General features: G+C 47.9%; 1 protein-coding gene across 6 annotated transcripts in view; it reads right to left on the bottom strand.

Annotated features, from left to right (window-relative positions):
- MYH11 (myosin heavy chain 11) overlaps positions 1 to 27,759 on the bottom strand; it is a 155,396-nt gene that overhangs the window by 120,937 nt on the left and 6,700 nt on the right. For 5 of the 6 annotated variants that reach the window (XM_033235634.1, XM_033235631.1, XM_033235635.1 and 2 more), the window contains exons 2-3: positions 15,192 to 15,553; positions 451 to 607 (exon numbers count right to left, since the gene is read on the bottom strand). In XM_033235634.1, coding sequence (XP_033091525.1) covers positions 451 to 607; positions 15,192 to 15,536 — 502 coding nt within the window. In that variant the 5' untranslated portion in view covers positions 15,537 to 15,553. Of the gene's footprint in view, positions 1 to 450; positions 608 to 15,191; positions 15,554 to 16,366; positions 16,384 to 27,759 lie in introns of those variants that run through there. The other variant, XM_033235632.1, reaches the window with a different exon arrangement.

Raw genomic sequence — 27,759 nt, 5'->3', positions numbered from 1 at the left:
TCACAAGAAGCTACAAGATAGAGACTATCACCCCTTTTGACAGATGAGGAAACTGAGGCTGAAGAGGAAAAGATATTTACCCACAGTCCCACAGGGGTTGAGGAGTGGGTAGGTGGCAACACAGACCATGCTGGCTCAGCCCCAGAGCTGTTCCCCACCCTCTTCCCATCCTTTGCAGACGGCTGGTCCGGCAGGGCCCTTGGGCAGTGGGCCCCAGAGCTAGAGCTGGAGCAGGCCCATGCCCGTATTTGCCCAAGCTCTCCGCTCTCCCTCACCCTCCCAGGCTGCAAACACAGATGTTCCTTTTGCTTTTTCCCTTTTTCAGCCACAGGACTCCTGGTCCCTCACACCGACTGCCAAACTCCACATTCTTGGCAAGAACTGCAGACAAGCAGGACAGGAGGGGCTCCCTGGAGCTGGCTCCGTGCAGCCCTCGCTGGGTTCACTCACCTTGAAGCATGCTCCTGTAGGCCGTGTCTGCGATGGCATAGATGTGAGGAGGCATCTCGTGCCTCTTCTTGCCCTTGTACATGTCGACGATCTTCTCCGAGTAGATGGGCAGGTGTTTATAGGGGTTGACCACCACGCAGAAGAGGCCAGAGTATGTCTGCAGACAGAGAACCCAGGTTACTTCCAGACCTCCTCCAGGAAGACAGATCTCACAGAAGCACTCAATACTCTCATTTGAGAGATGGGGAAACTGGAGCTTGGGGTCTTAGTAGGAAACCCTGGGCCTCTCTGGTATTCCAGGTATGGGGGAAGAGGAGAAAGGGCAAGAGTGGGTTTCCAGGTTGCCTATGTTATATTTTGCAACTGTAGGGGGGTTTGTGTTTGTTTTGAGGTGAGGTCTCACTCTGTCACCTAGGCTGGAGTACAGTGGTGTGAACACGACTCACTGCAGCCTTGATTTTTCTGGACTCAGGTGATCCTCCTACCTCAGCCTCCCGAGTAGCCAGGACTACAGGCAGGTGCCACCAGGCCTGGCTGATGTTTGTATTTTTTGTAGAGACGTGGGTTTCACTGTGTTGCCCAGGCTGGTCTCAAATTCCTGGGCTCAAGCAATTCTCCCATTTCAGCCTCCCAAAGTGCTGGTATTATAGGTGTGAGCCATTGCACCTGCCCAAACTGTGGAGTTTTGAAGACCTCTGGGTTCAAATCTCAGTTCCACTCCCCTGAACTGTCACTTTACCTCCCTGGACCTCACTGGCTTAAATGACAGCCACCATTCATTGAACACTTACTATGTGTCGGGCACCAAACTAAGCACTACATAGGATCTGTTTTTGGTCGATTAAATGCTCAATCATATGAAATGTTCATCATTTAACAGGTGGCACAGAAAGTGAACAGCACACTTAAGATTTTAACTCAGGAACATTTAATAAAGAGACTGTTTACAGATATGTGTGCAGAATTAAAGAAACCCAACCAGTGATGGGAGCAGTTAAGTCTGAAGAGCAAGAACAGAAGAGAATGTTGTTTACTTTTTTTTTTTTTTTTTTCTGAGACAGCGTCTTGCTCTGTCACCCAGGCTGCAGTGTACTGGGGTGATCTTGGCTCACTACAACCTTGAGTTTCTGGGCTTAAGTGATCCTCTCGCCTCAGCCTCCCAAGTAAGTGGTATCACAGGTGTGCACAACCATGCCCAGGTAATTTTATTTTTATTTTTTGTAGAAACAGGGTTTCACCATATTGCCCAGACTGGTCTCGAACTCCTGAGCTCAGGCGATGCGCCCATCTCAGCCTCCCAAAGTGCTGGGATTACAGGCGGGAGCCACTGCACCCAGCCAGAGGGGGAATGTCATTAACTGAACATTGGAGACATAGAAAGTCACACAGCCCTAAAAAGGGGTTGTCTGGAGGGAGCTGCAGCCATTCAGAGACACACCTGCCAAAACCATGTTCCAGGAGGGAGGGAGGAAAAGGTAATAATCCTCCAACCTCTCTCTTCTCCCACCACCCTCTGATCTCTTTCTGGGACCTCCCAATGTCCATATCTAAGAAGAAACTCCAGTGACTCAGTCTCTAGAAGATGGCAGAGGCATCTCTTTATGGAGTCTTTTTTTTTTTTTTTGAGACAGAGTCTCACTCTGTCACCCAGGCTGGAGTACAGTGGCACAATCTCCGCTCACTGCAACCTCTGCCTCCCGGGTTCACGTGATTCTCCTGCCTCAGCCTCCCGAGTAGCTGGGAGTACAGGTGCCCGCCACCACGCCTGGCTAATTTTTTTGTATTTTTAGTAGAGACAGGGTTTCACTGCGTGAGCCGGGATGGTCTCCATCTCCTGACCTCGTGATCCGCCCGCCTCAGCTTCCCAAAGTGCTGGGATTACAGGTGTGAGCCACCACGCCCAGCCACTTTATGGAATCTTCACAACTACTCAGTAACAGTGATTTCCCCACTGCCCGTTTGACAGAAGGGCAAAGTGAGGTGTGGTGAGGTTGCCAGCAGATTACACAGCTGGAGGGAAGTTGGGAACTAGAACTCCTGTTTACCCCAGAGTGCCTGCTCCTGACCATTAATACCTTCCCCATCTGTAAAACAGAGACAAACACAGCCGTGCCTAAAAAGGATCAAACCACTGACACTAGCTCTCCGATGTGGATGAAGCTTGAAAATATGCCTAGTGAAAGAAGCCAGGCACAGAAGGTCATGTACTATATTATCTCATTTATGTGAAGCGTCTAAAGTAGGCAAAGCCATGGAGACAGAAATCAGACTCGTGGTTCCCAGGGGCTGGAGAGAGGGGGGAAGTGAGGAGTAACTGCTCATGGGCACGGGGTTTCCTTTGGGGGCTATAAAAATGCTCTGGAGCCAAGTATAGTGGCTCATGCCTGTAATCCCAGCACTTTGCGAGGCCAAGGTGGGAGGACTGCTTCAGGCTAAGAGTTTGAGACCAGCCCAGGCAACAACAGCCAGACTTCATCTCTACAAAATATATATATATTTTTTGGTGGTGAGCACCTGTAGTTCCAGCTACTTGGGAGGCTGAGTCAGGAGGATTGCTTGATCCCAGGAGCTCAAGGTTATAGTGAGCTATGATTGTACCATTGCACTCTAGCCCCTGGTGACACAGCAAGACCCTGTCTTGAAATTGATAGCTGTACGACATTGTGAATGCACTTAATGGCACTGTTTTCTTTAAAACGTTTAAAATGGTAAATTTTATGTTATATGCACTTTACCGTTTAAAAAATAGCAGTCCTGTCCTGCCGGGTGAATAGGAGCATCTGAAAATAATCAGATCAGGGAAGGGGGAGTCACGCCATGCTGTACGTGGTGAGACAGTATCGTCATGATTTTTCCTTACTGGATACTAGATTTTCCCATGGTTGAGGTCACAGTTTAGGAGACAGGCTTCAACCCGTCTCACAGGAACTGCTTTCCCCAAACGATAAACATCAGTACTGCCCCAGACTCTGACAGCCATAAAGCATATCCTCTTCCCTGTAAGCAACTTAGGGAGAACCAGAGATCCATCTCTCAGTTACAACTAGGGTGAATCAAGCAACAGAGAGTTAAGTGACTTGACTTAAGTCACCAAAGAAGATCCTGGCAGCACCAAGCCCAGCCTGGCCCACCCCCCCAGGTATGAGCATGGTCCATTATGCTATCCAGCCTAGGCTCATCCGACAGAAACAGAAACTGTTGATCGTTCGTTTGTTCGTTTGTTCATTCATTCATTCATTCATTCTGTATGTCCCAGATGCCACGCAAAAGGTGCTGGGACTATATTAGTACATAAAAAAAACACAGGGTCCCTGCCCTCAAGGGGCTTTTAGTCAAGGGCTGGAACCAATTAGAGAGTGGGAAAGTCTGGCCGGGTGCAGTGGCTCACACCTGTAATCCCAGCACTTTGGGAGGTCAAGGCAGGAAGATTACTTGAACCAGAAAGACCAGCCTGGGCAACACAGTGAGACCCCATCTCTATAAGAAATTTAAAAATTAGCTGGGCATGGTAGCACTTGCCTGTAGTCCCAGCCACTTGGGAGGCTGAGGTGGGAGGTTTGCTGAAGCCTGGGAGGTTGAGGTTGCAGTAAGCCATGATTGGTCCACGCGCTTCAGCCTGGGTGACATGGTTAGACCATTCCTTTCTTCTCAAAAGAAAGGAAGAAAGAAATGAAGAAAGGAAGGAAGGAAGAAAGAAGGAAGGAAGGAAAGGAGGAAGGAAGGGAGGGAGGGAGGGAGGAAGGAGAGGAAGGAAGGAAGAAAGGAAGGAAAGGAAGGAAAGGAAGGAAAGGAAGGAAAGGAAGGAAGGAAGGGAAGGAAAGAAGGGAGGGAGGGACGGAGGGAGGGAGGGGAGAAAGAAAGAACGAGAGAGAGAGAGAGAGAGACAGAGACAGACAGAGAGAGAGAAAGAGAGGAAGACAGAAAAAGAGAGAGTGGGAAGGTCCTTCCAGGGCTCAGTCTGCTAAGGGACAATGGTATGTAGTGTCTGGGGGTGCTGCAGGGGAATGATATTCTTCAAAGGTACAGGATAGCTGGGTGCACACCTATAATCCCAACATTTTGGGAGGCCAAGGAAGGCAGATTGCTCACACTCAGGAATTCAAGACCAACGTAGGCAACACAGCGAGACCCCATCTCTACCAAAAATACAACAAATTAGCAGGGCGTGGTGGCGCACGCTTGTAGTCCCAGCTACTCGGCAGGCTGAGGCAGGAGAATCACTTGAACCTGGGAGGTGGAGGTTGTACTGAGCCGAGATGGTGCCATTGCACTCCAGCCTGGGTGACGGAGGGAGACTCCGTCTCAAAAAAAAAAAAACAGAAACAGGATTGATGGAGACAGAGGTTCTCACCATCCCCTAAAAGGAACATGAATGAGTCAACATATGCCTGTCTAAATAGCCGTCAACCATTTACTGAGCACCTACTATATACCACGCCTGTGTGAGAGGCTGGATACAAAGAAATCAATGATACCTCCTGTCCTTAAAGAACTTAGATCAGAGCGGGAGACAAGTACATTAAAACACGTCATAAGAACAGAGAATGATAGGAACAAGGAAGGGAAGGCCTTAACCCACACTGGGGGTGGTGAGGGAAACCTCCAGGTGGGGAGGTATTCCCTCTGCTGAGTCTTAAAGGACAACAAGGTGTTAACCAGCTTAGGACAAGACAAAGCAGGGACATGGGCAGAAAAACCGGACATGGGGTCCGTGGGGGTGAACTATAAGCAGCTTGGTAGCAGCAGCTCCACTGGACCCAAATGAAAAAGCAGAGCAAGGATGAGAGGTAAGCGGGGCCCAGGAGCCACATCCAGCCTGGTGGGGCTAGGAGTGGGGGACTGCCTGCCTGGACACCCCTCTTCCCCATTCCGTCACCCAGGACCCTCCCGCCCATCCTGCAAACACCAGTTTATACCTTGAGGCTGGAGAACCCCTTCTTTCTCCTCTTCAGTCCCAGCACAGGCCTCGGTATAGAATAGGTGATAACTAAATGCTCGCTAAATGCATACCAGGGGAATAAATTAATGATACAGCTTCTTGAGAGCAGGGACAGCCTGACTTCACCTCTGTGACCTGGGGGCCTTGCACTGCAGCAGTAGGTACTCAGGGGACCGCACTGAGCCAGGCCAGGGGCTATGTCCTGTTCATTGGTGTCCCCAGGACAAGCCTCCCAAACAGCAAGTGCCCAGTCCGTGGTCATCTGGACAAAGGTCAACACAGCCCCACCCTCCTTCAGGTCTTGACTCCAGCTCCAGCTCCTCTAGGGCCAGGCCCACTGCCACGCCCCTTTTGAATGTAGCCCAACCCGTCCTCAAGTCCTTGACTTGGAGGCAGTAAAGGGCAGTGGTTGAGGGCTCAGAACTGGGTATGGGGTACTTGAATTTGAACCTTCACTCTGCTATTTCTTAGCTGTGTGACCCTGGGCAAGTCCCTTAACCTCTCTGAGTCTTACTTATCCTATCTACAAAACAGGGAGGCATCCTAACAAGCCCTTCATAGGTGTGCTGTGAGATAATGCTTGAAAAGCATTTAGCATTGCGGCTGGTATGTAGTAGGTGCTCAATCAATGTTATTTAGTGACTCTTACTATGCTCCCTTCATTTCATGACAGAGAAAGTCTTGCCACCTTAGAGCCTTCAATATGCTGTTCCGTCCATCTGGTACGCTTTCCCCCTCATCTTCCCACAGCTGTTTCCCTCTCCTCTTTTAGAGCTCTGCCTAAATGTCACCTCCTGGACTGTGACACGCACATTACTGTATCTCCTGCACCCTGCACAGTGCCAGGCACGGGGTAGAAACTCAGTCAGCTGTAATCCGAGTACTTCGGGAGGCCAAGGAGGTCAGATCACTTGAGGTCAGGAGTTCGAGACCAGCCTGGCTAACATGGCAAAACCCCATCTTTACTAAAAATACAAAAATTAGCTGGGTGTGGTGGTGCATGCCTGTAATCCCAGCTACTCAGGAGGCTGAGGCAGGAGAGTCGCCTGAACCAAGGAGGCAGAGGTTATGTGAGGTGAGATCATGCCACCACACTCCAGCCTGGGTGACAGAGTGAGACTATCTCAAAGAAAAAAAAAAAAAAAGAAATAAAAGAATTTTTAAAAAGAAGGAAGGACCACACTGTCTTTTCAACTCCATCACCAACTTCTGAAAGAGGAATATGACTTTCATCCTCTTTGGTTGGGACATCTCTCCCAGTGCCATGCGCAGAGCAAGCACTTAATCCATACTTCCAGGTAGATCTGAACCTCTGCTGAGTTCTGCAAAAGCTTTCCAAGCCAGCCAGGGTATGACGATGGAGTGAAGGGAAGACTGGGGCAGGCAGCTGCATATCTCATGCAGGGCTATGAAGACTGGGGCAGGCAGCTGCATATCTCATGCAGGGCTGTGGGGCTTCAGTATCTGGCTCTTCCTCCCACATTGTTCAGCCACTTCTCCTTCACCTCGACCCAGCCTGACCATCGTTGGCTGTGTTTCTGCCTCTCTGGCCCCATAAGCCCCTCTCCAGCTGGTTAAGTTCAGAGGTTTCAACATCCCAGTCTCCTGTGTCCCAGCCGGCATCTCATGGGCCCTGTGCCACCAGCAGGTCCCAGCTGCAGGCCCAGGATTTCCCTCTTGTGACCGTATTAGGAAGCAGCTCCAGTTTCTCCCTGACACTTTATATGGTCAGCCACAGAGCCCTGAGCAGGGGGTGCTCCCAGGGCCTGCAGCAGAAATGAGGAACAGGGAGGGAAGGGAGCAAAGTAACACTGACTTTCAAACACACAGGGCTGGCCGGGCGCAGCGGCTCACACCTGTAATCCTGGCACTTTGGGAGGCCAAGGTGGGTGGATCACCTGAGGTCAGGAGTTCGAGACCAGCCTAGCCAACACAGTGAAGCCTCATCGCTACTAAAAATACAAAAATTAGCAAGGCGTGGTGGCACGCACCTATAGTCCCAGCTACTGGGGAGACTGAGGCAAGAGAATTGCTTGAACTCAGGTGGCAGAGGTTGCAGTGAGCTGAGATTGTGCCACTGCACTCCAGCCTGGGCAATAGAGCGAGACTCGGTCTCAAAAAAAAGACACACAGGCCTGGGCAGAGTGTTGGCTTTGCCTTATCACTTACCTGACTTGTGCATACAGACCTACCCCTGAGCTTCCTCAATAAAGTGATGGATAATCACACCTTCTTTATGACGCTCCAGTGCAATATCACGGCTTTCTAAATACCCAACCTAGAGACAGACACAGTCCACTAAGCATGTTCTTGTGCTGCAGCCTTGCTTTTAAGAGCAAAAAGACTAGAAACAACCTAAATATCTGCCAATAGCAGATAGGCTTAATCATTATGGTTCATCCCTATAGCAGAAGACTGTGCAGTGGCCCTCTCTCTACTACCATGAATGAATGGCCAAAGATTGAGATGCACAACAGCCATGGCCTATGCTGCCATTTTGGAGGGGTGCAGGAGGGGCTCTCTGTGTGGCTGCATGTGTATAAAACATCACTGGAGGCTGGATGGAGCAGCTCACACCTATAATTGCAGCACTTTGAGAGGCTGAGGCGAGTGGATCACCTGAGGTCAGGAATTCAAGACCAGCCTGGCTAACATGGGCAAAAACCCATCTTTACAAGAAATACAAAAATCAGCCAGGTGTGGTGGCACACACCTGTAATCCCAGCTACTCGGGAGGCTGGGGCAGGAGGACTGCTTGAATCCAGAAGGCATAGGTTGCAAGAGCCGAGATCGTGCCATTGCACTCCAGCCCGGGTGACAGAGTGAGACTTCATCAGAAAAAACGTAATAGGCTGGCACAGTGGTTTAAGCCTTTAATCCCAGCACTTCAGGAGGCCGAGGCGGGCGGATCACCTGAGATCAGGAGGTCGAGACCAGCCTGGCCAACATGGCAAAACCCCGTCTCTTCTAAAAATACAAAAACTAGCTGGGCGAGGTAGCACACACCTGTAGTCCCAGTTACTTGGGAGGCTGAGGGAGGAGAATTGCTTGAACCTGGGAGGGGGCTGTTGCAGTGAGCCAAGATCATGCCACTGCACTCCAGTCTGGGTGACAGAGTGAGACTCCAGCTTGAAAAATAATATAAATAAATAAATAACATCACTGGAGGGCTACATATGTAACCAGCAACCACAGTGTCTCTAAGAAGGGGAACTGGAAGGGCGAGGAATAGGAACGAAGGGGGAAGTTCTATATTCCCTTGTACACTATTTTATTTCATATTTGCATGTCTTACCTAGTCAAAAAGTCTGACTAGATAGTTATGAACAGACAGAAAAAACTGTAAGGTAGGGTTAAAGTGGAAAAAATCAAACTGCAAAACACAGAAGGAGTGACTTTTTCTTATGTTTGTTGTATGTGTGTGTACATACATGAACCTGTGAATCATGCTTGCCTCCAGGGAAGAGGGCTGCTTTTTGCAATCCATACTTATTTTTAAATAGTCTCCTGTGGTCTTTGCATAGATTATCCTTGTATTCCTGGAGGAGGTTCTTTGAAGCAATAATGACTTGAAAGATCAGAAGGCCGGGTGCAGTGGCTCAGGCCTAAAATCCCAGCACGATGGGAGGCGGAGGTGGGAGGATCATCTGAGGTCAGGAGTTCAAGACCAACTTGACCAACATGGTGAAACCTCTTCTCTACTAAAAATGCAAAAATTAGCATGGTGGCGGGTGCCTGTAATCCCAGCTACTGGGAGGCTGAGGCAGGAGGATTGCTTGAACCCAGGAGATGAAAGCTGCAGTGAGGCAAGATCGCACCACTGCACTCCAGCCTGAGTGACAGAACGAGACTCCATCTAAAAAAAAAAACCACAAGGGCTAATTCCTGGGACTTAACAAAGGTCAGCTTGCAGTTATAGTGTCTTTCTATCCTCCAGGGACCAGAGCAGTGGCTGGCACCCAGGAGGCCTCTGCTCAGTCTGCTTGCTCCTTGTGTCCCTGGGTAGACACTGCTTCCGGAGTAGGCTAAGGTTGCTGGGCCAGGTCTCTAAGGTGGAAAAATGGTCACCTGCTCAAGTTTGGAAGGAGGGCTTCTCCTGACCCCCTGGGCATTCCAGAAGCAGAATCAGAACTGGAAAAATGTCCTTTGGGGTTCATGGGTCGGGGATGTGGGCTTGGAGTTCCAATAAGCAGGGAGACCCATCCACCTTGGCTCTGGATCATGATTTTCCCAACCCCAGAGGTCTGGTATAGGGTGGAGGGTCCCACTGTCTACAGAGACAAAGCAGGTAAGGCATGAGTGAAGCAGGGTGTGTGGGAGTGAACAAAAGAGGTGCCATGGTCAACGGCTACCAGGGCCTGGGAGACGACAGGGAGTGGTGGGGTCTGCGGAAAAGCAGAGAGCACAAAGCCCATCTCACAGAGACTGCTACCTCGCACCCTGCATTCTGGAGTGTCAGGTCCTCTGCTTTTTCAAGCAGTACCAGAAACAAATTTCTTTCGTTTTTTGATGTATTAACTCAATTAAAAAAAAAAAATCACGCCTCTGTGTTAGCAGGTTGTAATCATTAGCCTAGCACCTAGTAGGTGCTCAAGGAATCATAATAAAAGGTTCAATTCCTTCTTGCTGTGCACTTAAAACTTGTCTACCTCAAAGCTAACGAGGCCTCTGGCACTGTCCCCACCGGCTCCAGTCCACGACCATCACCTCCTGCTCTAAGCCTATCACCCCAAAAGCCCTTTGCGTGGGTAGTCACCCTGTCCCTAGACTCACACAGACCTTGTCTGAATCCCAGCTCTGCCCACTTTCCAGTTATGGGACTGAGCACATCTAAGCCTCAATATCCTCATCTTTTTTTTGTTTGTTTGAGTCTCACTCTGTCATCCAGGCTGGAGTGCATTGGAGCAATCTCACGCCTGTAATCCTAACATTTTGGGAGGCCGAAGCAGGTGGATCGCTTGAGCTCAGGAGTTCGAGATCAGTTTGGGCAATACAGTGGGACCCCATCTCTACCAGAAACACAAAAAAATTAGCAGGGCATGGTGCTATGTGCCTGTAGACCCAGCTACTCAGAAGACTGAAGTAGGATGATCACTTGAGTCCCAGTAGACAGAGGTTGCAGTGAGCCGAGATCATGCCACTGTACTCCAGCCTGGGCAACAGAGTAAGACCACATCTCAAAAGAAAGAAAAAGAAAAAAGAAAGAAAAAAACCCAAGAAAAAACCCAAGAAAGAAAGAAAGAGAGTGAGAGAGAGAGAGAGAGAGAGAGAAACCCAAGAAAGAAAGAAAGAAAGAAAGAAAGAAAGAAGAAAGAAGAAAGAAAGAAAGAAAGAAAGAATTCAAGCAGATGGAACTCAGCCAAAAGACAGCGTTCAGAAGACCAAGGGGCCCTTAGGACCAGGCATCAAAGCTGTGCTCCCCTCCAGGTATGCCACAAATGGTCTTCAGCAGTTTAGGTAGATTGGACATTGCTGAGCCCAGAACCTGCATCTCTAAGATAAGGAGACAAGCTCCTCTGGCTTCTATAGACTCTTCTAGATCCAAGAGGACAAGAGGTCTGCCAGAACCTTCTCAAAGGCCCATCGTTTGAGGCGAGCCTTGCAGAATGGAGGAGAAACATTCATCTTCATCACAGAGGGCAAAGTCATGCATGCCAGACCACAGACCTGGCATCACTTCACCACCCGCCTATTAACGAGAGTCATGCATGCTGCTATTATGGGCTGCAAGAGTAACTCACTGTGCTCCCCCACCCCAACCCCTTTCCTTCTTTATCTTCTCCATCATGGACAACGGTTTCTATTAAGCAATTAAATTGACCAGAAAGGAACAAGAGAAGAGCGGGGCCATCATCACAAGGCTGAAAGGATTTTAATCTAATCTGTCTAGAGAAGCACAGCAGGAATTTGAAGCTTTGATTCATTTATTTTTAATCTGCTGTCAGAAGATATTTTGAGTATCAGGACCTTCATACGCCCCTTAGTATGTTTTTTTCTGATTTCTATTTGAGGACAGCAGGTGAGATGAATACATAGGCCTGTCCTGAAACTCCCTAGATGGAGATGATATGTCTTAGATGGAAGACCTGGGCCCCAAAGAGTCCAATTTTCCCTCTAGTTCCCTACAGACGGGCCTCTTTAGAAACATCCAATATACTGACTGGGCACGGTGGCTCAGGCCTGCGATCCCAGCACTTTGGGAGGCTGAGACAAATGAATCAACTGAGGTCAGGAGTTGGAGACCAGCCTGGCCAACATGGTGAAACCCGTCTCTACTAAAAATACAGAAATCAGCCAGGCATGGTGGCACATCCCCGCAATCCCAGCTACTCGGGAGGCTGAGGCAGGAGAATCACTTGAACCCGGGAGGCGGAGGTTGCAGTGAACCAAGATCGCTCCACTGCACTCCAGCTGGAGGAGCAAGAGTGAAGTTCCATCAAGAAAGAAAGCAAGAAAGCAAGAAAAACAAAGAAAAAGAAAGAGAAGGAAGGAAAAGAAGGGAAGAAAGAGAAAATGTCTAACATACCAACATCCCCAGATCAATAATATTTCCATACAAACAGTGCCACAGACAAGAGACGTCCCCTACTTAAGAAGGTAAAGATACACTTACAGCACTGCACCTCAGCTTCCTCCTCTAAAAGGGGCAAACATTTTCAACTCGGTGGATGCCGTGTTAAATAAAATAAAACATGTCAAGGTACAGCACTTGGGTTGGAGAACATATTCAATAGCTATGGCTGGGCACAGTGGCTCACACCTGCAATCCCGGCACCGTGAAAAGTCAAGGCAGGAGATGGCTGGAAGCTAGGAGTTTGAGACCGGCCTGGGCGATCCAGTGAGATCCCAGTCTCTACAAAATTTTTTTTTTTTTTTTTTAATTAGCCAGGTGTGGTGGTGCACGCCTGTGGTCCACAGCGACTCAGGAGGCTGAGATGAGAGGATCGCTTGAACCCAGGACTTGGAAGCTGTAGTGAGTTATGATGGAACCACTGCACTCCAGCCTGGATGATGGAGTAAGCCCCCATCTCAAAAAAAAAAAAGTCACGAGTTGCTCAGTTGCTCACTCTTACCATTTGACTCTTTAAAAAGCCACTGTAACCCTTTCTGAAATACCTCTAAGAACAGTGGAAAAATGGCCTATCCCCCATGACAGATTCTATACTACTCCTTAAAAGGGGTACCTTTGGGGCTGCCTGAGATACATTACACAAGTCAACACTGAGCATTTCCAAACGGAAAAAAGAGCAAGTCACTGAACTGTGTGCCCAATAGGCTTTAAATATGTAAACATATGCCAGGCTCACAAAGAGACAACGCACAGCATCTCTGGTTAAGGACCAATTTTTCCGCTTTGTGTTCACTATGCTTTCTGAATTCTCCAAGTGTTCCATAGTGAACGTGTCTTAGTCTCCTAATTAGGAAAAAAATGTGCAGGACATTTTTAGAGATGACAAGGGGCTTTTTGTAATTTTCACTTGGCAAAATGTACAGACCAGGACCAAAGGGACAGAAGGATGCCAAGGGATGGAAGAACATCATCTTACTAGTAAAATCAAAAGTGATCATGACCACAGCAAAAACCAATCTAATAACACTTAACATTTTCAGTGCCTACACTAAGTGTCTGGCTCTGTCACCCAGGCCAGAATGCAGTGGCACAATCACAGCTCACTGCAGCCTTGAACTCCTGGGCTCAAGTGATCCTCCTGCCTCAGCCTCCCTGAGTAGCTGGGATTATGGGTACGCACCACTGCGCCTGGCTAATTTCTTTTTGCAGAGATGGGGTCTTGTTGTGTTGCCCAGGCTGGTCTCAAACTCCTGGGCTCAAGTGATCCACTTGCCTCAGCTTCCCAAAGTGCTGGGATTACAGGCATGAGCCACTATGCCCGGCTCCCAAGAGGCTGGTACTATTCTTGCATCCATTTTACAGAAAAGGAAACAAAGCTTCAGAGGCATGAAGTAACCTGCTCAAGGGTGAGCAAAGCCCTTTCAGAAAGAAGAGATTGACATAGGCTGGGTTGGGTAACCTCTGTGCACCAGTCTGGCGTCATGGGGATATCAATATCCTTCTTGTTCTAGAAAGCTGATCCAATCCCACAATGGACCCATGCCCCACAGCGTCACACTCCAAGCCCCCCAATCATCTAGTCCAGGCAGTCCAACAGAACCTTCTATGATAATGGGAACATTCTGCACTGATGCTACGCAGTACACCCGCCACTAGCCACAGGTGGCTATTGACTACTTGACCCAGGGCCAATAGAACAAAAGAAATACATTTCTTATTTTTTATTTTCTTTTATTTATGTATTTATTTAGAGATGAAGTTTCGTTCTTGTCACCCAGGCTGGAGTACAATAACGAGATCTTGGCTCACTGCAACCTCCGTCTCCCGGGGTCAAGCGATTCTCCTGCCTCAGCCTCCCAAGAAGCCAGGATAACAGGCGCATACCACCATGCCCGGCTAATTTTTGTATTTTTAGTAGAGACGGGGTTTTACTATGTTGGCCAGGCTGGTCTAGAACTCCTGACCTCAGGTGATCCACCCACCTTGGCCTCCCAAAGTGCTGAGATTACAGGTGCGAACCCATTTACCCAGCCAATAAATTTTTTAATTTTTTTTTTTTTTTAAGATAGAGTTTCGCTCTTATTGCCCAGGCTGGAGTGCAAGGGCACAATCTTGGCTCACTGCAACCTCTGCCTCCTGGGTTCAAGTAATTCTCCTGCCACAGCCTCCCAAGTAGCTGGAATTACAGGTGTGCACAACCATACCCGGCTAATTTTGGTATTTTTAGTAGAGACGGGGTTTCATCAAATTGGCCAGGCTGGTCTCGAACTCCTGACCTCAACTGATCTACCCGCCTTGGCCTCCCAGAGTGCTGGGATCACAGGCATAAGCCACCATACCTGGTCTAATGTTTCTTTTAATTAATTTAAATCTAAATTTGGTTAGCCACGAGTGGCCAGTGGCTACCATATTGTGCCATCTCTAGTCCACTATGATCTGCAAGTCTACCTGAAAGAATCCTAGGATCAATCTGAACATTCCCCTCTGTGACAAGGAAGGCCTCCCTATAACCTAGCCACATTCTCATGTCTCCTACCCACCTGGCTGCCAAGACAAACCAGCCTTTCCAAAGCAGTTATGAGCTCTTTACTTTCAAGAGGAAGGAAGGACAGAACGATGCCAAGGAAATCTGTTGAGAGTTTGTCATATGTCTTGACACTTGGCATATGTGATAATATGGGATTGTCACACCGCCTGTCTGTAATGAGGGTGATTATTCCCATTTTACTGATAGGAAAACCGAGGCTTCAACAGGCGAAATAACCTGTTCAAGGGCTGACCTATGAAGCTATGTTGGAATGATGCCACCTCATCTTGTAATCTCCCTTGATCAAACTGTCAGCCTCCCAACACATTTCTTTTTTTTTTTTTTTTTATCCTTGAGACAGAGTCTCATTCTGTCACCCAGGCTGCAGTGCAATAAAACAATCTCACTGCAACCTCCACCTCCTGGGTTCAAGCAATTCTTCTGCCCCAGCCTCCCCAGTAGCTGGGATTACAGGTGCACACCACCATGCTCGGCTCCTTTTTGCATTTTTAGTAGAGACAGGGTTTCACCATGTTGGCCAGTGTGGTTTCGAACTTCTGACCTCTGGTGACCTGCCCACCTCGGCCTCCCAAAGTGCTGGGATTACAGGCATGAGCCACTGCACTCGGCCCTCCCAACACGTTTCTAATGCCTGCTTTCCTTATGAGGCCAGCAGTAGGTACCTGACTGCCAGCAATACTCACATATATTAGCCCTGAGAAGTACCGCTCCCTCAGGTTGTGTAGCACGGAGGCTTCATTGAGGCACGTCAGCTCCGCCATGTCCTCCACCTTGGAGAACTTGGGGGGGTTCATCTTCTGGATGTCATCTTTCCCAACCGTGACCTTCTTGCCGTTCTCCACCAGCTCCACAACCACCTCATCCCCTTTCTCCTCCTTGATGCTGGCTGCCTCGAAGCCCTGCTTCTCTGAGGGGACCCAGACGAGTCTCTTGGCGGCCCAGTCAGCCTGGGCCACTGGGCTGTTGATGAAATTTTTGTCCACAAAGAGGAACTTCTCATCGTCACTGAGTTGGCCCTTCTGTGCCATGGTGCCTTGTTGGTCCCCTGTGGAATAAGGTAACAGGGTCAGAATCAGACCACAACTAAGCCCTGAAGACAGATCAACCACTCACCTTGCCCTGCCTAGGAACTCGGTCTGCAGAGACATCCCACCAAGTACAAAGACCTGAAGTATTGTGTACGTGGTCAGAGAACAGAGACCACCCAAAGGCCCTTCAAAAAGGGATGTGTGTCATCGCCTAGAATACCAAAAGTCAAACAACCCAAACGTCCATCAACATAGAGCTGGATACATAAGCCATACTATTTCCATCCCGTAAAATACTACCCAGTGGTTAAGAGGCAGGAAGTAGGGCTGGGCAAGGTGGCTCACACTTGTAATCCCAATACTGTGGGAGGCCAAGGCAGGCGAATCACTTGAGGCCAGGAGTTCAGGACCAACATGGCCAACATGGTGAAACCCTGTCTCTAATGAAAATACAAAAATTAGCCAGGTGTGGTGGCATGCACCTGTAATCCCAGCCACTTGGAAGCTGAGGCAGAATTGCTCGAACCTGGGAGGCAGAGGTTGCAGCGAGCCAAGATAGTGCCACTACACTCCAGCGTGGGGGTCAGAGTGAGATTCCATCTCAAAAAAAAAAAAAAAAAAAAAAAAGAAGCAGGAAGTATGTCTACACATGCTGATATGGGAAGATGGTCAAGTCTAACTGCTCACTGCAAAATAAGAGTCCTCAAATGATAAAACATAGAATTACCCACATCGCTTGAGCCCAGGAGTTGGAGACCAGCCTGGGCAACATGACAAAACCCTGTCTCTACAAAAAATACAAAAAATTAGCCAGGCATGGTAGCGCACACCTGTAGTCCCAGCTACTTGGGAGGCTGAGGTGGGAGAATCACCTGAGCCTGGGAAGTCAAGATTGCAGTGAACCAAGATCAAGCCACTGCACTCCAGCCTGGGTGACAGAGTGAGACTATGTCTTAAAAACAAACAAACAAACAAACAAACAATCCAATGTATATAATTGGAATACGACTCAGTAAAAGGAAAGAAATGATGCAATAAAATAAATGAATCTCAAAAGCATCATGCTTAGTGAAAGAAATCAGAAAGGCCACATGCTGTAGTATTCCTTCAATATGAAAAGCTATTAGGCTGGTGCAAAAGTAAATGTGGTTATTGTGATTGAAAGTAATGGCAGCTGGGTGCCGTGGCTCACACCTGTAATCTCAGCACCTTGGGAGGCCGAGTTGGGTGGATCACCTGAGGTCAGGAGTTCAAGGCCAGCCTGGGCAACATGGTGAGACCCCCCCCCCCCGCCCCGTCTTTACTAAAAATACAAATATTAATGGGGATGTGGTGGCACACACCTGTAGTCCCAGTTACTCAGGAGGCTGAGGCGAAAGGATTGCTTGAACCCAGGAGGTGGAGGCTGCAGTGAGCTGAGATCACCCCACTGCACTCCAGCCTGGGCGACAGAATGAGACTCCGTCTAAAAAAAAAAAAGTTATGGCAAAATAGAAAAATGCCTACCTATGGTAACAGGCAATCAAGAGTTGCCAGTGGAGGCCATGCACGGTGGCTCACACCTGTAATTGCAGCACTTCGGGAGGCCAAGGCAGGGGAATCACTTGAGGTCAGGAGTTTGAAACCAGTCTGGCCAATGTGGTAAAACCCCATCTCTACTAAAAATACAGAACTTAACTGGGCATGGTGGTGCACACCTGTAATTCTACTTACTCGAAAAGCTGAGGCAGGAGAATCACTTGAACCCGGGAGGCAGAGGCTGCAGCAAGCCGAGACTGCACCACTGCACTCCAGCCTGGGTGACAGAGTGACACTCTGTCTCAAAGAAATAAAAAAAAAGAGTTGCCAGTGGTGAGGAAAGGAACTGATTGGTAAGAGGCACAAAAGAAGTACAAAAGAGATGAGAGGCCCCACCTTTTGGGGTGGTAAAAGCATTCGCTGTGGTTATGGTGGTGCTTACAAGACTGTATACATTTGTCAAAACTCATTAAGAATGTTCTGTGAGCTGAGATCTGGCCACTGCACTCCAGCCTGGGCGACAGAGCAAGACTCCGCCTCAAAAAAAAAAAAAAAAAAAATGCTCTGTATCCTAGGATGACTAAAGTGAACAATAAAATATTACGTAGTTTCCAAGAGCTAGAAGGACATTGAATGTTCCCAATACAAAGAGATAGATGTCATCACATAGGAAGTAGCAAAGTAAATAAAAGAAATGGTAACTGCTTGAGATGACGGATGTGCTGATTATCCTGATCTTATGTCCCCATACATTATATATATTAATATCAAAACGTTACTAAGAGCTGGACTCAGTGGCTCATACCTGTAATCCCAGCACTTTGGGAAGCTGAGACAGGAGGATCCCTTGAGGCCAGGAGTTCAAGACCAACCTGGGCAATATAAGAAGACCCCATGTCTGTACAAAAAATTAAAAATTAGCCGGACATGGTGGCACATGCCTATAGTTCCAGCTACTCAGGAGGCTAAGATAGGAAGATGGCCCGAGTCCAGGAGGTCAAGGCTGCAGTGAACCGTAATCATGCCACTGCTACTCGGGAGGCTGAGGCAGGAGAATGGCGGGAACCTGGGAGGCGGAGCTTGCAGTGAGCTGAGATCCGGCCACTGTACTCCAGCCCGGGCGACAAAATGAGACTCCGCCACAAAAAAAAAAAAAAAAAAAATCATTATGGGCCCCGTGAACATGTATGATCATTTGTCAATTAAGAAATAAGTTTTTTAAGCTGAAAAAACTCATTCAAGCTATACACTTAAAAAAAATTTAAGTGAATTTAAGTTGGTGAATTTTACTTTATATAGATTATGCCTCAAAGCTGATTAAAATATTTGTCATAAAATATTTGTCTTCATTTTATATGCTTGTGTGTGCATTTCTAAAAGTCTAGAAAATTGCATACCAAAATATTATACTAGGGTTCTAGCTGGTCAAATATGAGACAGTTTGAATATCAATAAGAAAAATAATTGTATGTCCATCACCCCAATACCCCAAAAAGACAAATATATTTAAATCCATGTGTTCAAAATGATTTTTGTTGTTGTTGTTGTTGTTTGAGATGGAGTCTTGCTCTGTTGTCTACACAGGAGTGCAGCGGTGCAATCTTGGCTCACTGCAACCTCTGCCTCTCGGGTTCAAGTGATTCTCCTGCCTCAGCCTCCTGAGTAGCTGGGATTACAGGCACGCACCACCACACCCAGCTAATTTTTGCATTTTTAGTAGAGACAGGGCCTCACCAAGGTGGCCAGGCTGGTCTCAAACTCCTGACCTCAAGTGATCCACCAGCCTCAGCCTCTCAAAGTGCTGGGATTGCAGGCATGAGCCACTGCACCCAGCCCCAAATGCATTCTTTTTTAAATGGGTACAGAAAGTGGGGTGGAAATGTGAAAATCTTGATTCTGCCTTTTCTATACGAATTGTTCCTTAGGGTAACTAAATTGAGAAGGAGAAATCTCTCTTGATGGAAAATTAGGTTATTAGATGTCCTCTACATGGAAAGCCCACTGATGGTAGATTCACGTTATCTATCCTGTTACCCAGATGTGTTTATGAGAAGAGGGACAGAGACAACTCGCTCAATAGGCCTGTCCAGCCCCCTGTTCCTGACTCTCTGACCACAGCTGCAGGGGCTGTCCTGGAAACACTGACTCACAGCCCCTTTCACCTCTTGCTGCTGGGCTCCAAAGGACTGAGTTGCTGGCTAAGTGAGGACATATGGCCACCAGGATCTATGTGCGGTTGACATCCCTCCTTCAGGAGGGAATTCACAACTCCTTTCAATTCACTGATAATCCCCACGCTTGGGCCCCAAATCCCACAGAGACAGAATAAAGACCCATGTCCCACGACTGGATCCCTAGAGCTGAGCAGCCAACTCCTGAAACCCAACCTTTTGGGTGATGCAGATTTTGCAAGACAGAATGGGAGTGGCAGATATTCCAATACCTATTTTTTTTTATTTCAGGGCTGACAGTAATAATTAAAAAACTAATTGAAAAAACCTACAGCTGGTGCAGTGGCTCCTGTAATCCCAGCACTTTGGGAGGCTGAGGCAGGTGGATCACCTGAGGTCAGGAGTTCGAGACCAGCCTGGCCAACATGGTGAAACCCCATCTCTACTAAAAACACAGAAAGTAGCCGGGCATGGTGGCACATGCCTGTAATCCCAGCTACTCGGGAGGCTGAGGCAGGAGAATCACTTGAACCCAGGAGGCAGAGGTTGCAGTGAGTCAAGATTGTGCCATTGTGCTCCAACCTGGGCAGTAAGAGCGAAACTCGGTCTCAAAAACACAAACCTGGAAGCTGATTTGCTCAGAGGAGATTTTCTGCTGGGAGACCTGATATAGTAGCCGATGAAAAAAAGTGGTGGCCAGGAATGGTAGCTCACACCTGTAATCCTAGCACTTTGTGGGGGCTGAGGTAGGAGGACTGCTTGGGGTCCAGAGTTCGAGACCAGCCTGGCCAACATGGTGAAACCTGCTTTACTAAAAACACAAAAATATTAGCTGGGCATCGTGGCAGGCACCTACAATCCCAGCTACTGGGGAGGCTGAGGCATGAGAATCGCTTGAATCCGAGAGGCAGAGGTTGCAGTGAGCTGAGATCGCGCCACTGCACTTTGGCCCAGGCAACAAAGAAGACTTAAAAAAAAAAAAAAAAATTGTAAGAAAAGAAAAAAAAAGCAGAGAAACGAGGAAATCCCATCTAAATCTGAATAATCACTTCAGATATCCAGAAAGAGAAATACAGATCTGGTAGACAACATGCATTGTCCTAGGTTTAACAAAAAAGCCTTCCTGCATTTTAACATCATTGTCGCATTTGACTTAGCTCATAGTAAGACCAACAGTGTCCTGCCCCAACTCCACTTACCCTATCTTAAAAAAGACTCCCTTCTACAAGGAAGAATTCCAGCGAATACATGGAGAACAATAAAACTAGGATGTAACTGTTTGTAAAACTCTAATAAAATAGTAGGTCTCAAGCCGGGCGCGGTGGCTCACACCTATAATCCCAGCACTGTGAGAGGCCCAGGCGGGCGGACCACCTGAGGTCAAGAGTTTGAGGCCAGCCTGGGCAACATGGCAAAACTCTGTCTCTACTAAAAAATACAAAAATTAGCCAGGCATAGTGGCATGCACCTGTAATTCCAGCTACTCAGGAAGCTGAGGCAGGAGAATTACTTGAACCCCAAAAGTGGAGGTTGCAATGAGCCGAGATAATTCCTCTGTACTCCAGCCTGGACAACAGAGCAAGACTTTGCAAAGAAAGAAAGAAAGAGAGAGAGAGAGAGGGGTGGGGAGGGAAGAAGGAAGGAAGGAAGGAAGAAGGGAGGGAGGGAGGGAAGAAGGGAGAAAGGGAGGAAGGAAGGAAGACTGGAAAGAAGACAGAAAGGAAGATAGGAAGGCAGACAGACAGGCAGGCAGGCAGGCTGGCTCTTGGCAAGGGCTACCTGTAATTGCTAAAACCGTTAGGCCAAAGGGGCTCACATTTCCTGGTGCATTAGCTTCTGAGTCAGTAGGACTGGGATGAGGCCCAAGAATATGCATTTCTAACCAGCTTCCGGGTGATAATGATGATGCTGGTCTAGGGTCCCCACCATAAGACTGACTACATCAGATGAAGAGCTGCTGTGGAATTTTATAAGGGATGGGTCCGCCTGACATCACCTAAATCTACTAATTAACCCTAACATCACAAAAAGAGAGAACTGACTAGACATTATAAACATTACATGCCTGCAGATGGGACACCACAGGAAGTGCCATTACCACTAAAGACATATTCTTGCTAAAAAGAAACGGGGATGGAGATGGGGGATGCAGGTGATGAAGCCTCCAGATCTAACGCCTGTCTATGGAAAATGCAAGGCACAGGAGAGCATGTTAAAGAATGCAATAAAATCCCAAAGGTGAGAGACTGCGCTCTGTCACCCAGCTGGAGTGCAATGGCAGGATCTTGGCTCACTGCAACCTCTACCTCCTAGGTTCAAGCGACTCTCCTGCCTCAGTCTCCCGAGTAGCTGGGATTACAGGCGCACACCACCATGCCTGGCTAATTTTTGTATTTTTAGTAGAGACAGGGTTTCACCATATAGTCCAGACTGGTCTCAAACTCGTGACCTCAGGTGATCTGCCCACCTCAGCCTCTCAAAGCGCTGAGATTACAGGTGTGAGCCACCACTCTTGGCCAGGACTCTGTTTCTTTAACAAATAAATACAAACAAAAAGGAGAGGAACCTATAGATTAAAAAATAATTGAAAGAAAAGAGGCTGGCAGTAGTTCACATGTATAATCCCGTATTTTGGGAAGCCAAAGCAGGAGGATTACTTGAGCCCAGGAGTTTAAGACCAGACTGGGCATTATAGCAAGATCCCATCCCTTAAAAAAAAAATCAGCCAGGCGTGATGATGCGTGCTTGTAGTCCCAGCTACTAGGAGGTTGAGGCATGAAAGTTGCTTGAGCCCAGCAGTTTAAGGCTATAGTGAGCTATGATGACATCACTGCACTCCAGCCTGGGTGACAGGGTGAGACCCTGTCTCAAAAAAAAAAAAAAGAAAAAGAAAAAAAAGAAAAAGCCACAGAGAATGAGAACATTTCGTAAATATAGGGCATTCTCATTAGCCTAAAAGATCTTTCTGAGCCTTTAAATAAATTGCAATTTCATTGGTGCTGGCAAAATTGGATTGGTTGCCTCATCTTGAGAGGTAAGATAACCTGTAGTCGTGAAAAGACACCCAGACTTTGCAGTCAGATGCGAATTCAAACGTGACTCTGTCACTGCAGAATGCATGCTTCTGGGCGACTCATGTAGATTTCTGAGACTCAAACTTACCATGTGTTAATACTGGGGGCCTAATGGGTGCCCTACAGAGCTGCCAGGGGGTTTAGATGAAACTCTCTACACCAAGCTTGTCTAACCTGCAGCCCACAGGCTGCACGTGGCCCAGGATGGTGTTGAATGCGGCCCAATACAAATTCACAAACTTTCTTAAAACAGTATGAGATTTTTTTTGCGATTTTTTTTTTTTTTTTTTTTAGCTCATCAGCTATCATTAGTGTTAGTGTATTTTATGTGCGGTCCAAAACAATTCTTCTTTTTCCAGTGCGGCCCAGGGAAGCCAAAAGATAGGACACCCCTGGTCTACACCAAGTACCTTCTGTTTCTACACCCTTTCCCACTTCCTATGACTCTAAGCCACTTCTCTCATTCCTAACCAAGAGCATTTACTACTGTTGGATGTTTTAATTATGTTTATTTCTGGACAGCCATAGTCACAGAAGTGGCTCCATATGATACTTTAATAGTGTTCCTTTAATAGTATAACCAAGGTTAGTGTAAACAGGCAGCAAAATAGAAAATGCAACAAAGTATTCAATAATTCCTTGCTAATCTCTTGGTTCTTAAGATGTTGCAGCAGATTGTGTGTGTGTGTGTGTGTGTGAGAGAGAGAGAGAGACAGAGAGAGAGAGAGAGAGAAACTGGAGGACACATAAGAGAAATGGGAGGATGTAAAGATGAAATAAGATTGACCAAGTAGGCCAGCTGTGATCACTCACACCTGTAATCCCAGAACTTTGTGAGGCCGAGGTGAGTGGATCACTTGAGTTCAGGAGTCTGAGACCAGCTTGGCCAACATAGTGAAACCTTGTCTCTACTAGAAGTACAAAAATTAAAAATTATCCAGGAGTGTGGGCCTGTAGCCCCAGCTACTCGGGAGGCTGAGTCAGGAGAATCACTTGAACCTGGGAGGTGTAGGTTGCAGTGAGCCGAGATCATACCACTGCACTCCAGCCTTGGTGACAGAGTCAGACTCCATTTAAAAAAAAAAAAAAAAAAAAAAAAAACAGAAATGTCAGAGCCGGGACCTGAACCTGCGTCTCATTCTGGAGTCTGTGTGGTTCTGCCTTTCACATAAGGTGGGTGGCCTTGTCAGATGCCCATAAAGGAATCCATCCTTTAAGACACCTGGCGCAGTGCCTGACACATTACAAACACCCAAACTAGGACTCGAATCAGGTGAAGTAAACTACAGCTTCACAACACAAAAAAGGACGTCTCATAACACACGCCTGAGCAAAAGAAGGTGACCACAAAAAGCACAGGCTGACTGTTGAACTGAGGTCCAAAACCAGGCAGGACACATCCACAGTGACAGAGCTCAGATAAGGAATGAGTGAGCTTTGGGGGTGCAGTGATTGCAAGGACAGAATGTGACGGGGGCTGGGGAGGGTCGACGCTCTAAATCTTCATCTGAATGCCAGCCCTAGGAGTGCTCACTTTCCGAGAATTCATTAAACTGCTGGGCCAGGTGACATGGCTCACACCTGAAATCCCAGCACTTTGAGAAGCCAAGGTGGGAGAATCACTTGAGCCCAGAAGTTCAAGACCAGCCTGGCCACACACAGCAAGACCCATCTCTAAGTAATTACTTGAGTGGAAGACCGAGGTAGGAGGATAACTTGAGCCCAGGAGGCTGAGACCAGCCTGGTCAACATGGTGAAACCTTGTCTCTAGCAAAAATACAAAAATTAGCTGGGTGTGATAGTGTGCACACGCAGTCCCAGCTACTCAGGAGGCTGAGGTGGGAGGAACGCTTAAGCACAGGAGGTCGAGGATGCAGTGAGCCGTGATCATGCCACTGCACTATAGCCTGGGTGACAGAGACCCCCATCTAAAAATATATATATAATCCTCTCAAAAACTCATCAAGCTGCAAACCCACGGTGTGTGGACTTTTTTGGTTGTAAAGTACACTTCATTTTCCTTCCCTCTTATCTTTGTGGTAAAATACAGCTAACATTCACCACCTGAGCCACTTAAATGCAGTTCAGTAGCATTAAGTATATTGATATTATTGTGCAGTAATTGAGAGTTTGTGCAGATGGTAGCCAATTACATCCCAAGAGGGATAGGAGAACGTTTCATTTGTTCTAAGCGCCATAACAAGTAAAGTGGACTTTTTTTTTTTTTTTTTTCTGAGACATGGTCTTGCTCGGTCTCCCAGGCTGGAGTGCAGTGGCATGACCTCAGCTCACTGCAACCTCCACCTCCCAGGCTCAAGTAATCCTCCCACCTCAGGCTCCCAAATAGTTGGGACTACAGGCACCTGCCACCATGCTCAGCTATTTTTCTGTATTCTTTGTAGAGACGGGGTTTCACCATGTTGCCCAGGCTGGTCTTAAACTCCTGACCTCAAGTGATCTTCCCTCCTCGGTCTCCCAAAATGCTGGGATTACAGGCATGAGCTTCTGTGCTCGGCCCTAAATGGGCTCTAATTGCCATGTTGATGAGTTGCCTTAAAAGTCAGAAAAAATAGCAAAAAATACAACAGAAAAATAAAAGGACACGTACATCTCCATTGCCCGGGACCCTGTCTAACCTCAGACTTAAAAACACAAACAAGATCAAGTGCAAAGATTCAGTCTCTGTCCAAAAAAGGAGTGCTTGGAGGAGGCTGGCTTCCCTCTGGCTTTGATGTCTCTGACAGTTACGACGTGCAAAATCTGCTTTGGTCAAAAGACAGCAAGATGGGGGATGAGAAGCTTGGACTCACGCTAGAAGGCTGTTTTCCATAGCATGCTCCTTGGAACCCTAATTCCCTGAAATATCTGGGCTGGGGTGGAGCCAGGGAGGTTGAGAAGCTCTTCCAACAGTGGGGCAGTCAAGGTCAAATCCATTTGGAAGGTGCTACATATTCCCTTTCCCTCACTGAGACACAAAACACACATCAGGACATTTAAGTCTCTGGCAGATCCAGAAGCCTGAAAGCTGTTTTGCTGCTATAAGCCTTGGGTCCCCAAAACAATTTTGGCCACAGATTTGCCTTGAGAAAATTCAGTGAGCCTGACAAATTAATAATACTAATACTAGTAATAATAGTTGCTCTTTTTTTTTTTTTGACAGTCTTGCTCTGTCACCCAGGCTGGAGTGCAGCGATGCAATCTCAGCTCACTGCAACCTCCACCTCCTGGGTTCAAGTGATTCTCGTGCCTCAGCCTCCCAAGTAACTGGGACTACAGGCATGCGCCACCACACCTGGCTAATTTTTGTATTTTTAGTAGAGATGGGGTTTCACCATGTTGGCCAGGCTGGTCTTGAACTCCTGGCTTCAAGCAATCGATCCTCCCACCTCGGCCTCCCAAAGTGCTGGGATTATAGGCGTGAGCCACCGTACCTGGCCACAACCTCTGCACTGTTGACTCTCGGGCTGGGTCATTCTGTGTCGTGAGGGGGGCTCTTCTGTGCATTGCAGGATGTTCTGCAGCACCCCTGGCCTCTGCCCACCAGATACCAGTGGCACCCCTTCCTCCATTCATGACAATCAAAAGTGTCTCCAGACACTGCTGGATGTCCCCTGGGGTGGCAAAACTGCTCCCAGTTGAGAACCACAGCTTTAGAATAAAAACAAGGGCTGTCTTGGGAAAGGCCATTAAAGCCGAGAACAGCTCTCACTTAGTCAAACTCAACTCGGAGCACCAACTGCAGAAGGTCAGACGGGGGCAAGGTGAACACATTGCACCAGAGACGGACCACCAATTGGCCCAACCCCAGGGACACTCGCCATCTACCTTGGTGCACCTTCCCAACCCTCCCTCCTCCACCATCGCTCATGTTTAAGGTCCTGCATCAGCTCCAAGGGCTGAAAGGACATCTCTGAAATTATTACCCAGAACTGCTGATCACAAAGTACAGTTCACTCATCAAGAGCTGCTCTCAATGTTTTTGGTTGGGGGAAGGGTCTCATTATATGCCCAGGGTAGAGAGCAGTGGTGCAATCATAGCTCACTGCAGGCTCAAACTCATGGGCTCAAGGGATCCTCCCACCTCAGGTGTGGGCCACTATGCCCGGCTAATTTTATTTTTCGTAAAGATGGGGGTGTTGCTATGTTGCCCAGGCTAGTCACAAACTCCTGATCTCAAATGATCCTCCTGTCTTGGCCTCCCAAAGCTCTAGGATGACAGGCCTGAGTCACCTCATCTGACTTTCTCGAATGTTTTGATGAAAACAAATGTCTGTGTCACCTTTGATATTAGTGGTGTTTGACACATCTCAGTGTGTCAGCCCTGTTTTCAGTCCTGCCCTGACCAACGACTGCTTTTTTTTTTTTTTTTTGAGACAGGATCTGGCTCTGTCGCCCAGGCTAGAGTGAAGTGGCGATCTCGGATCACTGCAAACTCTGCCTCCCAGGCCCAAGCCATTCTCCCACCCCAGCCTCCCAAGTAGCTGGGATCACAGGCACGCACCAGCACACTCAGCTAATTTTCTAATTCTCACATTTTTTTGTAGAGACAGGGGGGTCTCACTTTGTGGCCCAGGCTGGTCTCGAACTCCTGAGCTCAAGCGATCTGCCTGCCTCAGCCTCCTAAAGTGCTAGGATTACAAGCATGAGCCACTGTGCCCAGGCTGCTTCATTTTTTGAGCACAAAGAAGCTATTCATTAGCCTCTGGAAGACCTCAGGATGTCAAGTAACAAGTCTCAGCTCTGCCCCAAACCCGCTGGGTGACTCTGGACAAGTCACCTGCCCTCTCTGGGCCTTGTGTTTTTCATTTAGGGAAAAGAAATCAATGGTAGGCTGGCCTAGCTCTAGCATTCTGTGGGACTCGTCTGTGACTTCTAGCCAAAGGGCTGAAACTGGACCAAATGAGAATGTCAGGCTGCTTTAGGTTTGTTTTTTTTTTTTGAGACGGAGTCTCGCTCTGTCGCCCGGGCTGGAGTGCAGTGGTACCATCTCAGCTTACTGCAAGTCTGCCTCCCGGGTTCATGCCATTCTCCTGCCTCAGCCTCCCGAGTAGCTGGGACTATAGGCGCCCGCCACCTTGCCCGGCTAGTTTTTTGTATTTTTCAGTAGAGACGGGGTTTCACCGTGTTAGCCAGGATGGTCTCGATCTCCTGACCTCGTGCCCGGCCGTGCTTTAGGTTTTTTTGTCATCAGTTTCATTTTTCCGAGAGGAACTCAGGGGCAAAAGATCTTGCCCTCTCTGCTTCAGCATTAATAAAAAGTAAATTAGGCCGGGCGTGGTGGCTGATGCCTATAATCCCAGTACTTTGGGAGGCCGAGGCAGGAGGATCATCCGAGGTCAGGAGTTCAAGACCAGCCTGGCCAACACGGTGAAACCCTGTCTCTACTAAAAATACAAAAATTAGCCAGGTGTGGTGGTGGGGGCCTGTAATCCCAGCTACTCCGGAGGCTGAGGCAGGAGA

This window comes from Trachypithecus francoisi, unplaced genomic scaffold (genome assembly GCF_009764315.1).
Source record: "Trachypithecus francoisi isolate TF-2019V2 unplaced genomic scaffold, Tfra_2.0 Lachesis_group15, whole genome shotgun sequence".
Taxonomy (NCBI): Eukaryota; Metazoa; Chordata; class Mammalia; order Primates; family Cercopithecidae; genus Trachypithecus; species Trachypithecus francoisi.
Note: the sequence above shows the minus strand (reverse complement) of the source record. Positions and strands in the feature narration are given on the sequence as shown.